We start from the raw sequence: 14,685 nt of genomic DNA on the forward strand, positions 1-14,685 counted from the left end.
ATTCAAATAAAAAAAATTGGATCCTGAAAGAAATGGCTCCTAACACTGGTGTTGGAAACTGTAACAGTGTGCAGGGCTGGGGGCAGGCAGTAGAGGCTACAAGGTTGTTGACAGGTCTTCAGTGTACTTCAGGACTGAGACCTAAAAGGTCAACTTACACAGAGGGAAATGTGGAACTAGATAAACTCATCATTCCACACAAGTTCACGAGCTTGATTTAGAGGGAATGCGATTTAAGAAACTTGGGAGAAAGAAGTCCATCCAACAGGAATACACACCTGGGAGCCCGAATTCAGACCACGTGACATAATGCTGTCTCCACCACAAGGATGGGGGGATGCAAAGAATGGTTACAGGCAATGAAGAGGGGTGAGGGGCACGGTGGTCAGATCTTGGGTGAACATTTAACCTTTCTAAGTCTCAGTTTTTTTCCACTTGGAAATGGGGGCAATAATAGCATAACAATAGAAGTAGACAGGTAAACCCACCTCAGAGAACACTGTAAGGATAAAATTAATTAATGAATGTAAGGCACTGACTATGATGCCTGGCACATGGTCAGTGCTCAGTGAATCTTGGCTGCTATCATACTTCTTGGCCTGCTCAGTTTGCGTGACCGAGCATGGTCTTGGCTCGTCTGACCAAGCCTGTCCCTGGCGTCCTCCAAGTACCTATTCCTTGGTGTTAATGCTGAAGATAAATGGACCCACATTTCCCTTCAACTAATCTTCCACCTTTGCCAATACTCTAAACTGCTCATTCTGTTGAACTCCCTGGTGTTCCAGTGGTTAGGGCTCTGTGCTCTCACTGCCGGAGGCCTGGGTTCAATCCTTGGTCAGCGATCTAAGACCCCTCAAGCTGTGTGGCTTGGACAAAAAGAAAAAAAAAAAAGGATATTTTCAAAAATAAATAAATACATAAATAAAGTGCTCATTCTGCTCCAGCTCCAGGAATCAAACTTCTAAGCAGGCAGTAATCATTAAAACAAAACAAAAATACAAACGTGATGTTTTCCAATCACCTTCCACAGATCTTCACCCAAAACCCGTGGAGGGTAAGCATTTGTGAACTCTTTAAGATCTGAACTGACAGTCCTTTTCCTCATGGCAATCTTTTCCCCTGTCTCAAATTATGACCTGTATGCTACTTATCGATTTCAAAAGAGTTGAATTATATATAAGCATAGTTATAAGAACACTTCAAACATGTATGGCACTTTATTCTTTCCCAAGTACCTTTCCACACATTATTTAATCTCATCAGCACTCCAGGGAAGCAGATATGAGAATTGTTGTTGTTTCTTATTTTATGAATAAGAAAAAAGAGTTGGCCCAAGGAGGTCAGAAAATGTGCCAAAAGTCACATAGCCAGGCCTACAAATACACGGGTGATTTTTTTTAATCCAGTGCTCTTTTCATAACACTAGGGTGCCTTCCTAACTGATATAGGCTACATTTATTTAAAACAGCATCTAATCCACAATATTTAAAGCAGACAAGATGCTCTACTAGACTTTAGATGAAATTAACAGATTATTTGAAATGTGAAGTTTTTCTTTCACTTTAATAAGGCTTTATTGTGATTTTCATGTGTTGCTTTAAAATAACGATATCTAACAGTCCAAAACTCATTACTGCTCTTAATGCACAACCAACACAGAGACATCACAATGGAGGCTATTAAGAAGCATTACTCTTCTTTTCTACAGGAAGTTCAAAAGTCCAGCGATTACTGGCACCCAAACCACAATAAAGCCATGAAACAGGAACAGATACTAAGGATGCCACCTCCTGACTGCTATCTTCAAAATTATCTACCCTGTAGTGTAAACACAAAAATATGAGTGAAACTCATTCTCTTGAATGATGAGATAGTAGACACCTTGAACTAGTCCATCTACATGTTTGAAAACTGGTTGTTCCTGCTGACATATTTAAATATTACTATGACAAGCTCTAGCAAGCTCTTCTGGTCATCAAACTTGCAAACTGCCACAGTGGAGAACTCAAACACTTGGCTGCCATATCTTAAAACCAATCTACTGAATATGTATGGCAAACTTATAAATTCACTATATATTTCTCAGATAAGTCAGAAGTATTACTGAACACAGAAACTATTAAACTCCTTTTTCACTGCCATCTACTTTAGGTCAGTACAAAAGGTTTTGAAATCATTATAAAGCTGCAAATATATGGATCTGTGTCTGTTACTTTTAAGACAAAAGCAGTGATCACTGGTTTCAAATATGTTACTTTAAAAGATCTTAAAATGTTACGGGACATTTGAAAGGATTAACAGACAAACAAGAGATTTTTTCAAAGATAATGTTATTAGGTGATGACCATGCAAGGGACTGTACTAATACACTATTCATCTGTATGACACATTTCGTATTCAAGAAGGAGGTTAGGCAAATTCTAAGAATTGAATATAATCTACTGTTTCAAGAAAGAGACATCATTCATCATCAGTATATACACTGATTCATGTATATATTCATATGTATAGTTGTCATATATATAATTATATGTTCATATATATAGTTGATTCATATATGTGTATATATGAAACATACATATATTTCATTCATCAGTATATATACTGATCAACAGTAAATCTGCTATCAGCACAATATCAGTATATATACTATCATCAGTGTATCAGTATACATACTGATTCATATATATTCATGTGTGTAGTTCAGTCATATATATGTTTGGTCATATATAATTATATATTCATATATAGTATATATATATGTATATACATTTCATTCATGAGTCACAGAGCTTTAAAATGAAATAATACCCAGACTGCTATTTTCCAGTACTAAAATGAGTAATTCAAAGAATCAAAATTAATGTAAGAAATAATGAGAATAACAGAGTTGTAGAGAACTGTATCGTGAATACATGATAAGCATACAATATTAAGGTTATAAGAGGGCTGTGTTTGAAAATAAGAACATGCATCAAAAGCATGGAAAACCCTATTTGAGGATCAGTATTATTTTAATAAATGTGATTAAGACACCAAATTACTTCCTCAGAAATCATTAGCTGATAATTAACATCCAAATAAAGAAGGAAACTGCTCTAACCCAGTTTTTAACTTGGAATTCAGTATGGTCTGGGCTTCAGGGGGTCAGTGTGACCTTTGAAATTCCAGGTAGAAATCTGACTGTATAAGTGAATGTGCATTTTTCTGGAAGAGGTATCTATAGCTTAAATCACATTTTCATAGGCTGTCAGATCCAAAGAAGTTAAGATCCACTGTTCTAAAAGGTGACTATTGTTTATCTGTGTACAAATACATAACTAGGATCTTAGATAATCTAAGTAACCTAAGTCTGAAATTAAGAAAAATATTTGACTTTTCCAAATTATTCATAAAAACACTTGAGAAAAATGGAACCTAGACTTATCTTAATTAAAGGAAATGTCAGTCATAGAATGAACACTGATGGAAAATAAATATTTCAGGAACCCTATTGCTGTGAAAATAGACTTTAAAATTACCTAAGAAAGAAAATTTAGGTTATTCTGAAAGTTTTATTTTCCTTGGATTAAACAGAAAGTAGAAATGGCTATATCAGTATATTAGGATTTATTTATCTGAATAGATTCATACCGGAGTCCCCTCTGTTTTTTAAAATAAAACATGGAAACACCAGGATGTGAAGATAAAATGTTGAAAGAACTAAATACTGTTTTTTAAACAAAAGTGATAGTAGTATTCTGGAAAAGAGTGGGTACATTTTTGGTTATTACAATGATTAGGGGCTGCTCTGGGGGTGGGATGCTGGATGTCCAGGACTGAACTGCACATGTCAAGACAATAAAAAACTGTCCCCTATTCTGCATGTCATTCATATGTCCTGCTGGACATTCATATAAATGACAAATCTGTAATTAAGTGAGTCTAGAAACTAACTCCATTACACATATTTTTACAAAAATTTTTTTGCACACTTAAAGTTTCCAAGACTCTAACTACTAGAATCAATCATGTAAATCAAAGTAAGATTACTTTCTATTTGGAAGTGTCCCAAGAGATAGTCACCATTTTGGACAATCATGTCACTATTGAGGCCTGAATGTTTGTGTCCCACCCCTAAATTCATATGTTGACACCTAACCCCCAATGTGATGGTAGGAGGTGGGGCCTTTGGGAGATGATGAAGTCATGAAGGTGAAGTCCTATGGTTGGGATTAGTGCCTTATAAAAGAGATCCCAGAGAGCTCCTTTCCACTATGTGAGGACACCGTGAGAGGGTGCTATCTCTGAACCAGAAAGCAGGTCCTCAGCAGACATCAAATCTGCCAGCACCTTGATCTTGGACTTCAGCTCCCAGAACTGTGAGAAATTTCTGTTATTTTTAAGTCACCCAATCTATGGTATTCTGTTATAGCAATCTGAACTAAGACAACTGGCTATACCATTCTTGGACTTGAATGGACAAAACAAACTGCTTACGTATCAGTCTGTAGTTTTTGTTGCAATATTCGGGGTCATTCACGTATAACCTGAATACTTCATTATGTCTTACTACATAGCCATGCCCAGGCATTACAATTTGAAAAACATAAACAAAATGCTTTCTTTTATGCAGTGAGGATATTGCATAGATTAAAAAAAATTATCTGTATAGAAAAAGACCATTAGGGAAAAACTAGTTAAATCCAAATAAAGTGTTGAGTTTAGTTAGGAGTACTGTACCAATGCTGTTAGCTTCTTAGTTGTGGCAAATGTACTATAAGATGTTAACAGTAGGGGAAACAGGGTGAGGATTACTGTCTTTGCAACTTTTCTGTAAATCTAAAACAATTCTGATAAAGAGGTTATTTCTAAAAAGTTCATCTTTAGAGATGCATGGAGATTTCAAATTTGGAAAACTGTCCCTCCACTTCTGTAAATATCAGTTTTTAAACTGTTAGGCTGAACAACTGAACTAGATGTTTTCGTATGTCAACAGCAGTTAAATATTGGCATGTTCATATGGTTCATCCTAGAATAGTGTGGGCCTAGTTTACTGGACTATGTTTCAAAGTTTAGAATAAATACACTTTTCATTTTTAAAAATAAAGAGGGGCTTCCCTGGTGGCGCAGTGGTTGGGATTCCGCCTGCCGATGAAGGGGACACGGGTTCGTGCCCCGGTCCGGGAGGATCCCGCATGCTGCGGGGTGGCTGGGCCCGTGGGCCGTGGCCGCTGGGCCTGCGCGTCTGGAGCCTGTGCTCTGCAGCGGGAGAGGCCACGGCAGTGAGAGGCCCGCGTACCGCAAAAAAAAAAAAAAAAAAAAAAAAAAAAAAAAAAAAAAAAAAAAATAAAGAGAAATTAGTTGCAATCTGCTGCACACACACATTCTCTTTCTTAGTAAATTCTCCCCATGGTTATACCGTGCTATCTGTGATTTTAATTGAAGGCTAGTAAAGGAAGGTGTTACAAAATATTTATTATTAAAAAAGGAGTACAGAGTCTGGATGACTGAAAACCGTTGAACTAAAAACAAAGCATTAATAAGCAGAAGAGACAGATTACAGCACAGTTTATCTCTGAAGCTTACACCAAATTCCTATGAGGAAAAGATTTGAAAGGAAAAACACAGTATTTGTAACCCTTCCTTAACGACAGTTTTCTTTTTTTTTCATAGGGTGGTATTCAATGAAGCTCTTTCATTAGTGGATCAATCTCTGAGTAAAAGTATGTTGTGAAAATATAGTAAGAAAAATTTCGTGTTTTTGCAGAAGGCCTATGAAATTTTTGAACATGTTCAGCTTCTGAGAAAACATGTTAAGAAACATGTTGAGAAACCTGACATTGGTGGAAAAAAATCTGGAAAAGCAATTGGTAGGTCTACCATAAAAAAAAAAATCACTCACCTGTGCACAAATCTGATGCATGACATGACCAAATTCATGGAAGTAAGTCCTCACTTCATCGTGTCTCAGGAGAGAGGGACGACCTGCTAGTGGCTGTGAGAAGTTCACCACGAGGGCAGCCACAGATATTATGCGGCTCCCATCAGGCAGGAGGCAGCCAGGCTGGAGACCAAAGCAGGCTGCGTGGTTATATTTTCCTTCCCTAAGGAACCAGAAGCACAGTTGGTGAGATACAAACTCTATTCTCTAGCAACAATATTGGCATAGCCTCTCTCAGTCATTTAACCATATTTGATAACAGGAGATGCTTTGAAACATTTAATTCACCTTTTACAAAGTAGGTCGATGTTTTGTTGAAATGAAACAACGAAAACTAGACAAACAAAAACCCCACTATCACTTGATATGAGTTATATTTCCAAGGTTTCTTTTGTTGAAATCTTAATATAAGAATTAAGAATATACACTACAAGTAGGGTACAGCTGAATGTCCAATTTATTGTAACAAGCTCTTGCTTTTCGTCTTCAAAGACAGAGTCATTAAACACTAAATAGTGTTGAAGCAAAAGTGAAATAATGGAGTTTGACTTACTAGGTAGTTTTTCCTTAAAGTTAAAATTGATTTAAAAAAACTGATAAAAACTAAAATCCAGACAGTAATATTGTTCTTTTATTCAAGGAGGGAAGAATCAGTACTCATAATTAAATGAGCTCCTTTTATAAACCGGACAGGCCTTTTTTGAAACACAATGCTTCTATTTAGCCTTGGAGAAAACATAAATTATACTATAAAGTCATCTGTTCTAGGACAATGTGATACCAGTGATGGTAGCTCTCAAAAGCTATGGGCCATTAGACTTTATTACAGGGATAGGTTTCCTCCTTTTTTCTTTGCTCAGAACATGGATGTTCTGGTTTAGTGTGAATTTTTTAGTTTGATGTTTTGATTTGTATATCTTTTTCTGTATATCTTTTCTTGGCGACTCATAACTGTTTTTTCCTGCTGAAGTTATTCATGTAAAACAAAAACAAAAACAAACTAGTCTCTTTACTGCTTCCTACTAAGATGTAGAAAGCTGAAAAGGGCATTGCTCCTATTCTTAAAACAATATGCTGGACAATTTGCAAATCACAACTTTTCTTGAACCCATCAGAAAGTGAAGGTTGAAGGGCAACCAACCTACAATCTATCTAAGACAGATGCCTCCAAGGAGAAAGAGAAAGGAAACAAGCACTTTTTGGGTTTTTTGTTTGTTTGTTTTTAACCTGGGGCAGACACTGCAGACACTAGTAAAAAAATTTTTAACAAATTGATAAAGATTGATGGTGAACCAGCAAAAATAGGGAACCACTAGGAGTTATTAGATAAGGGAAATTTTGCATCCATTTGCAGGGTCTTCTCCTTAGACCTCACTGAGTACACACAAAAAAGACAGGGGCAGGATGAGAGCTCTGAGAAAGAATCTGTGCTCATGCAAGCCCGGTGGAAGGGAGCATTGCCTAGATCCATTTCACCTCTCTCCTAGTGGACACGAGCCTTGAACTTCTCATGGAAAGGCAACAAACCCTGTTGCCCTAAGAGCACTGGTAAAAACCCACTGCCACTGGGGGGATGGTAACACACAAAAAAACACTCTACTCCTGAAGGTAGGGCAGGAAAACATCCTGGGCCCAGACCTACAGCTGAGGGTGGGGTGGTATCACTATATAGGTATACTCCTCAGACCCAGGGTAAGACTGAACAACAGAAAAGACCCTCCCCTTTCCAGGCTAATAGGCATCCAGTAATAAACAATAGCAGTCTACTGCAGGGAGAGGAACAAGAGCATGAAAAGAGACCTGCTCTAAGGCAGAGCACAAATGAACAACCTCAAACTAAGTGGAACAGACACTGAGAAAAACTCTGGCAAATAAGCTCTCATCCTAAACACATACAGGAATCTGAAGCTTTGGGTTCACTGAGGTTAACCATAGCAATAACAAGGTCCAAATCCAGCTCAACTACTAAATGGAATGAGTTAAACACTCACATTAAAGGCCTAGCAGAAGTACGTATGTGCCCACTGCCAGGTATAGAAACTATTTACCTTAGTCTTTTCTGTCTTATGTAAGTGTCTGACTTAAAAAAAATTGTAAGGCACATGGAGATGCAAGGAAAAAAGACACAATGTCAAGAGGCAAAGAGAGCAAGAAAAATAGACTCAGATATGACAAAGATGTTGGAGCTTTCAGACAGGATATTTACAATAACTTAAATGTTAAAGATTCTGGAGGAAAATGCATAGTCAGATGGATAATTTTGGCAGAGAGCCGGAAACTATGAGAATAAAATAAAAATGCTAGAAATAAAAAGCACAGTAATGGGGATGAAGAATGCCTTTGATAGTTTCATTGATAGACTTCCCACAGCCAAGGGAAGAATCATTGAACCAAAAGATAGGCCAATAGAAATTACCCTAAAACACAAAGATTTTTAAAAGGGTGCCAAAAACAAAAAACAAAACAAAACAAACAAAAAACAAAGACTCAAGAGCTGCAGGACAATATCAAATGATCTATCATATATGTAAGTGGAATTTCAGAAGGAGAATAGAGAACAGGATAGAAGAAATATTTGAAGAATAGCTGAGAATTTTCCAAAATTAGGGAACTCCCTGGTGGTCCTGTGGTTAGGACTCTGCATTTTCACTGCTGAGGGCCTGGGTTCAATCCCTGGTTGGGGAACTAAAAGCCTGCAAGCTGCGTGGCATGGGCCAAAACCACCCCCCAAAACCAAAAGAATAGCTTAGAATTTTCCAAAATTAACAACACTAAACCACAGATCCAACAAGTTCAAAGAACACCAAGGAAGACAAATACAAGCAAACAACAAAAAAAAGAAAAAAGAAAAAATTATCCCATATGCCTAAGTGTATGGAACTGCTGAAAGAGAGGAACAAAGAGAAAATCTTGAAGGCAGTCAGAGGGAAAGAACGCAGTACAGAACACAGTAAGAACACAAAAAGAACACAGTAAGAATTACAGCCAATCTCTTGTCAGAAATTATGCAAGCCAGAAGACAATGGAATGCCATCTTTAAAGTACTGACAGAAAATACCTGCGAACCCAGAATTCTATAAATAGTAAAAAAAATATTTCACAAAAGAAAGGAAAGGAAAGACTTTCTCAAAAAAACTGGTATATATTACCAACAGACGTGAACTACAAGAAATTTTAAAGGAAGTTCTTTAGGCAGAAGGGATGTGATACCACTCTAAACTTGTAACTACAAAGCAACTAGTGCTGAAAATATAATAAATGAAGATATATTACAATGTATTTTGAATTGCTGTGAATAATAGTCGACTAATCAATAATACTAACAATGCACTGGGTGTTAAGCATATGTGAAAATAATATGTAGGCCAACGATAGCACAAATGATAAGAAATATAATATAACTTGAAGGTAGACCGTGATTAAAGATATTGATATATACTCTAAACCCTTAGGCAATTTTTTAATTTAAAAATATTAAAAGGAGATGTAAATAATAAGCCAAGAGTAGAGACAAAAAAAAATCATAAAAAAAACCTATCAACCCAAAAGAAGTCAGAAAAGGGGGGAAAGTATAGATGGGACAAAAAGTAAGATGGTTATACTAAATGTAAGTTTCCTAAGCATGACAATTAAAACATTATTAGAGTGGATAAAAAAGCAAGCACCAAGTACATTGTCTATAAGAAACCCACTCTAAATAAAAAGGTAAAGGTAAAAAGTTAAAGGATGGAAAAAGATACACTATGCAAATGCTAATCAAATGAAAGCTGAATGGCTATAGTAATAGCAGACAAACAGAACAAGGAATATTACTAAAGATAATAAGGAACATTATATAATGATAAAGGGGACAGTTCTCTAAGTAGATATAACAATTCTAAATATGTATATAACTAAAAGCAGAGCTTCAAAATATACTAAACAATTCAATACCCTGTGACAAATCATAATAGAAACGAATATAAAAAAGATTGTGTATATATATATGTATAAATGAATCACTTTGCTGTACAACAGAAATTAACACAACATTGTAAGTCAACTATACTTCAATTAAAAAAAATACAAGAAGCAAAAGCCGAGAGAACTGAAAGAAGAAATAGACAAATCACTTAGAGACTTCATTCCTTTCTCAGTAATTAATTGAACAGGCTGAGAGAATATCAGCTCAGATATAGAAAACCTGAACAACATTACTGGTCATCTTCACCTAACTGACATTTACAGAACCCTCAACCTAACAACAGAAAACAAATACTCAAGTGCACATGGAACATTCACCAAGACTAATTACATGTTGGCTGTAAATCAAAACAATTTAAAAGAATTCAAAGGATATAAAGTACATTCTCCAATAATAACAGAACCAAATTAGAAATAACAGAAGGCTAGCTGGAAAATATCCAAATATTTGGAAATTAAAAATATACTTCTATAAACATAGTCAACTTCTCTTTGACAAAAGGGCAAAGGCACAGATAAAGACAATGGAGCGCAGACACTTTTTTCAACAAATGATGCTGGAACAACTAGAAGTCCACATGCAAAAAAATGAGTCGAGACACAGATCTTACACCCTTCACAAAAAATAACTCAAAAATGGATCACAGACCTAAATGCAAAATGCAAAACTACAAAATTCCTAGAATATAACATAGGAGGAAATCTAGATGACCCTGGGTTTGGCAATGACTTTTCAGATGAAACACTGAAGGCACAATCCATGAAAGAAAAAAAATCAATAAGCTTTCATTAAACACTGTCAAGAAATTGATAAGACAATCCATAGACTGTGAGGAAATATTTACAAAAGAGACATCTGATAAAAGACTGTTATCCAAAATACACAAAGAACTCTTAAAATTCACCAATAAGAAAACAAACAATCTGATTAAAAAATATACCAAAAACCGTAACAGACACCTCCTCAAAGGAGATACAGAGATGGTAGTTAAGTATATGAAAAGTTGTTCCACATCGTATGTCATCAGGGAAATGCAAATTAAAACAACAATGAGATACCACTACACACCTATTAGAGTGACCAAAATCCAGAATACTGACAACACCAAATGCTGACAGGGATGTGGAACAATAGAAATTCTCATTCATCGCTGGTGGGAATGCAAAAATGGTACACGCACTCTGGACGACAGTTTGGTGGTTTCTTACAAAACTAAACATACTCTTACCATACAATCTAGCAATTGCACTCCTCGGTATTTACCCAAAGGGACTGGAAATTTATGTCCACACAAAAACCTGCACATGTTTATAACAGCTTTATTCATAATTGCCAAAACTTGGAAGCAACCAAAATGTCCTTTAGTAGATGAATGGATAAATAAACTGTGGTATATCCAGACAACGGAATATTATTCAGTGCTAAAAAGAAAAGAAATGAGCTATTAAGTCATGAAAAGACATGGAGGAACTTTAAATGCATAATGCTAAATGAAAGAAGCCAATCTGAGAAGGCTACATACTGTATAATTCCATCTGTATGACATTTCAGAAGAGGCAAAACTATGGAGAAAGTAAAAAGATCAGTGGTCACCAGGGGCTGGGGTGGTGGGGGAAGGGATGAAGAGGCCGAGCACAGGGGATTTTTAGGGCAGTGAAACTACTCTGTATGATATTATAATGGTAGATACACATTATATATGTTTTTTCAAATCCCAAGAAAGTATAACATCTACAGTGAACCTGAATATAATTTGGGTGACAATGATGTGTCAGTGTAGGTTATAACAAATGTACCATTATGGTGGGGGATGTTGATAATGGGGGAAACTGTGCACGTGCGGGGCAGGGGATATACAGGAAATCTCTGTACTTTAGGGTCAGTTTTGCTGTGAATCTAAAACTGCTCTAAAAGATAAAGTCTGTTTAAAATAAATAAGTAAAAATAAATAAATAACAACAACAACAGGAAAGAACTGTGTCGGGCTGAGCTAGGAGTGAGCAGGGACATGGGAAAGGAAGGCAGACAGAGGAGGGGAGAGAAGGGAAGAGAACCCATGGACATGTACACCAGAAACCGTGCACTGAATTTGATAACATTTTCAGCTGGTCCAGCTCTGGATGTTCAATGGGCCCATCAGTGTTTCTGGAATGATTTCATGTAGTTAGACTGAATTGTTTAAAAAGGTAAACAGATCTATAAATATTATTTTACCGGGGAAAACAAACTAATCTGCAAGGTGTTTATCCTGTTATATTTTATACATCTTGGTCCATTATGAAACACCATAAGGACTTTCCAGCAATTTAAAAATCAGTGCGATTGAGGGTTTTTTATCTTTCTTTTTAAGAAATAAACTTGATTTATTTAATATCAAAGGTTTCCTTACTCTGAGAGTATGTCTTTTTTATGTTGTGTTTATAAAATGATGGTGATTTTAAAAGATGCCCTTACCTGACAATCTTATGTTGGAACCATTAGAGGTTTTTTTTTTTCCTTTTGTTTGACAATCTCAGTGTTTGATGAATAAAAATTGGTACGTGATTTAAAAAAAGAAGAAACTGGTCTTTCCTAACATACTACAAATATCCTTTTTTTGAGTCAAGCAGACAAAGAAAACAAGAAGCAAGCATGTCAGGTGACAGAAAGTGAATATTAACTAGGTCACTACCCTCACAAAACATCACTCTCCGGTCCCCATACCTGAGTGCTGGTAGCAATGGCCAGATCTCTGAGAACAAAAGACACCAGTTATATCTTGGCAAAGAAACAGCAGGATGGGGTAGCTAGACTTGCTATCTTTGGCCATGGAAAGAGAATCCAGGGACGGTTATAGGAGGCTCCCATGCTGAAGGAGTTCCCCTGAAAGAATCCTTGGCCTAAAACTGTATCCTGACACTCTTCAGTTAAAAATAGACTTATCCAATTTGACATGGGTTTATTTTTAGAACATATCAGAAGTGAAAGTAAGTCCATAAAGCAGTGGGATCAGACAACTCTGCCTCCTGTCTGGTTGACAATAGTTAACCAGCCTCCTTCCTGAAGTCATGAAAATCAGTAGGTTACGAACTTGCACGTGCTGCTGATCTAGAGAGATGCTATTGATAGAATTTACTCTGGCCTAGTTAGTAAAATTGCAACAAGCTGGCTTTGTTTTAGAACGCAGCCTACAGAGAAAGTAATCCAAATCCTTTCATGTCTGATGAAACACTGTGGAGTCCATAGTTACTACATGCTACAGAGACAATAATAATAATATATATATATATATTTTTTGCAGTACGTGGGCCTCTCACTGTTGTGGCCTCTCCCATTGCGGAGCACAGGCTCCGGACGGGCAGGCTCAGTGGCCATGGCTCACGGGCCCAGCCACTCCGCGGCATGTGGGATCTTCCCAGACCGGGGCACGAACCCGTGTCCCATGCATCGGCAGGCAGACTCTCAACCACTGCGCCGCCAGGGAAGCCCTAATAATAATATTTTTAATTCTTACTACTGATTGAATGCCCAGGCCGGGTGATTAGCATATATAGTCTAATGCACAAAACAAACCTGTAAAGCAAACATCATTCCCATATAATAGAGGTGGATATAGAGGCTCATAAAGGTTATGTCACTCAAGCATTCCAACTCAAGTTTGACTGACCGCCAAGATTTTGCTATTCCTTTATACTGTGCCGCCTTTCAGCCAGACTGAAGGGAGTGGACATAGATTTAAGAGTATTGGCAGACAGATCACCTGAATAATAAACATTTTGAGGTCAATTTTAAATTAAGAAATGCAGGGAATTCCCTGGCGGTCCAGTGGTCAGCACTCTGTGCTTCCACTGCCGAGGGCCCAGGTTCGATCCTAGATGATGATGATGATAATAGTGATGATGATAGCAGCTCACATTTATTAAGCACTTGCTGTGTGCTGGGTAGTCTTCTAAAAGCTTTGCATGTAATTAACCATTTTAGTCCTTATAATGACCTTACAAAGCAGGTATGATTGGTATTCCCATTTCATAAGACTGTAATATAGGTAAGGAAACTGAGGCAGAGAAAAATTAAGTAACCTGCCTAGTAAGTGATGGAGCCAGACATTCTGGCTTCAGAGCCCACATTTTTAATCCCTTTACTAGGAACCCCATATGAGAATTATGAAAGACAAGAATCTTAATCTGGGTAGGAGTTGAATCCCTAAGGTCCCTTCCAACACGGTGATCCTCAGTACCTTGGATAGAGGTCCAAGTAGAACTGTCCTAATACTTCTCCCGTAGCTTTATCTTTCACAGTGTAAAGTGTAACACTCTTATGCCAAACATGAGCATCTGTCACTTGCTCAAATGAAAGTCCCAACAGCTCCTGGTAGATGCTCAGTAAGCCTTCAGTGACCACTTCAATTGGGAAGTATTCCTTGAGGATCTCTTGGTCTACAGAGTACTTGAGTTCTTCTGTCTGAGTCATGTAGTAATACAGATCCCAGGCATTGATTTTCCCATCGTATTCAAGACCTCTCTCTTCACATTCCTTTTTCTTCAAATTCAAAATAAACTCTCGCTCTGCTTCACCCAAGGGTTTTAATTTCTGGCTTAAATCATCTGTGAGGAGAGGGAAAAGTTGGCAATCCATTGCTCTTGGAAGTAAGCACATTCATACATATCACCAGTATTTTAGCGTGGTGCTTCCTCCTTTGTCACACTCAATACAGATACATCAGGAGAAAAGAAGGAAGGAAGGGTGGAAGGAAGGGTGGAAGGAAGGGGAGAGGGAGGGAGGGAGGGAGAGAGGAAAGCAGGCTTTATTATGACAGCAC

At 37.1% G+C, this 14,685-nt stretch overlaps 1 protein-coding gene across 1 annotated transcript in view; it reads right to left on the reverse strand.

Annotated features, from left to right (window-relative positions):
* NLN (neurolysin) overlaps nucleotides 1-14,685 on the reverse strand; it is a gene marked incomplete at its 5' end in the record, with an annotated part of 94,186 nt that overhangs the window by 18,222 nt on the left and 61,279 nt on the right. The window contains 2 exons of the mRNA XM_079702896.1: nucleotides 5,885-6,086; nucleotides 14,104-14,470. Coding sequence (XP_079559022.1) covers nucleotides 5,885-6,086; nucleotides 14,104-14,470 — 569 coding nt within the window. The remainder of the gene's footprint in view (nucleotides 1-5,884; nucleotides 6,087-14,103; nucleotides 14,471-14,685) is intronic.

Source organism: Hyperoodon ampullatus, assembly GCF_949752795.1.
Source record: "Hyperoodon ampullatus genome assembly, chromosome: 4".
In the NCBI taxonomy this organism is placed as follows: domain Eukaryota; kingdom Metazoa; phylum Chordata; class Mammalia; order Artiodactyla; family Ziphiidae; genus Hyperoodon; species Hyperoodon ampullatus.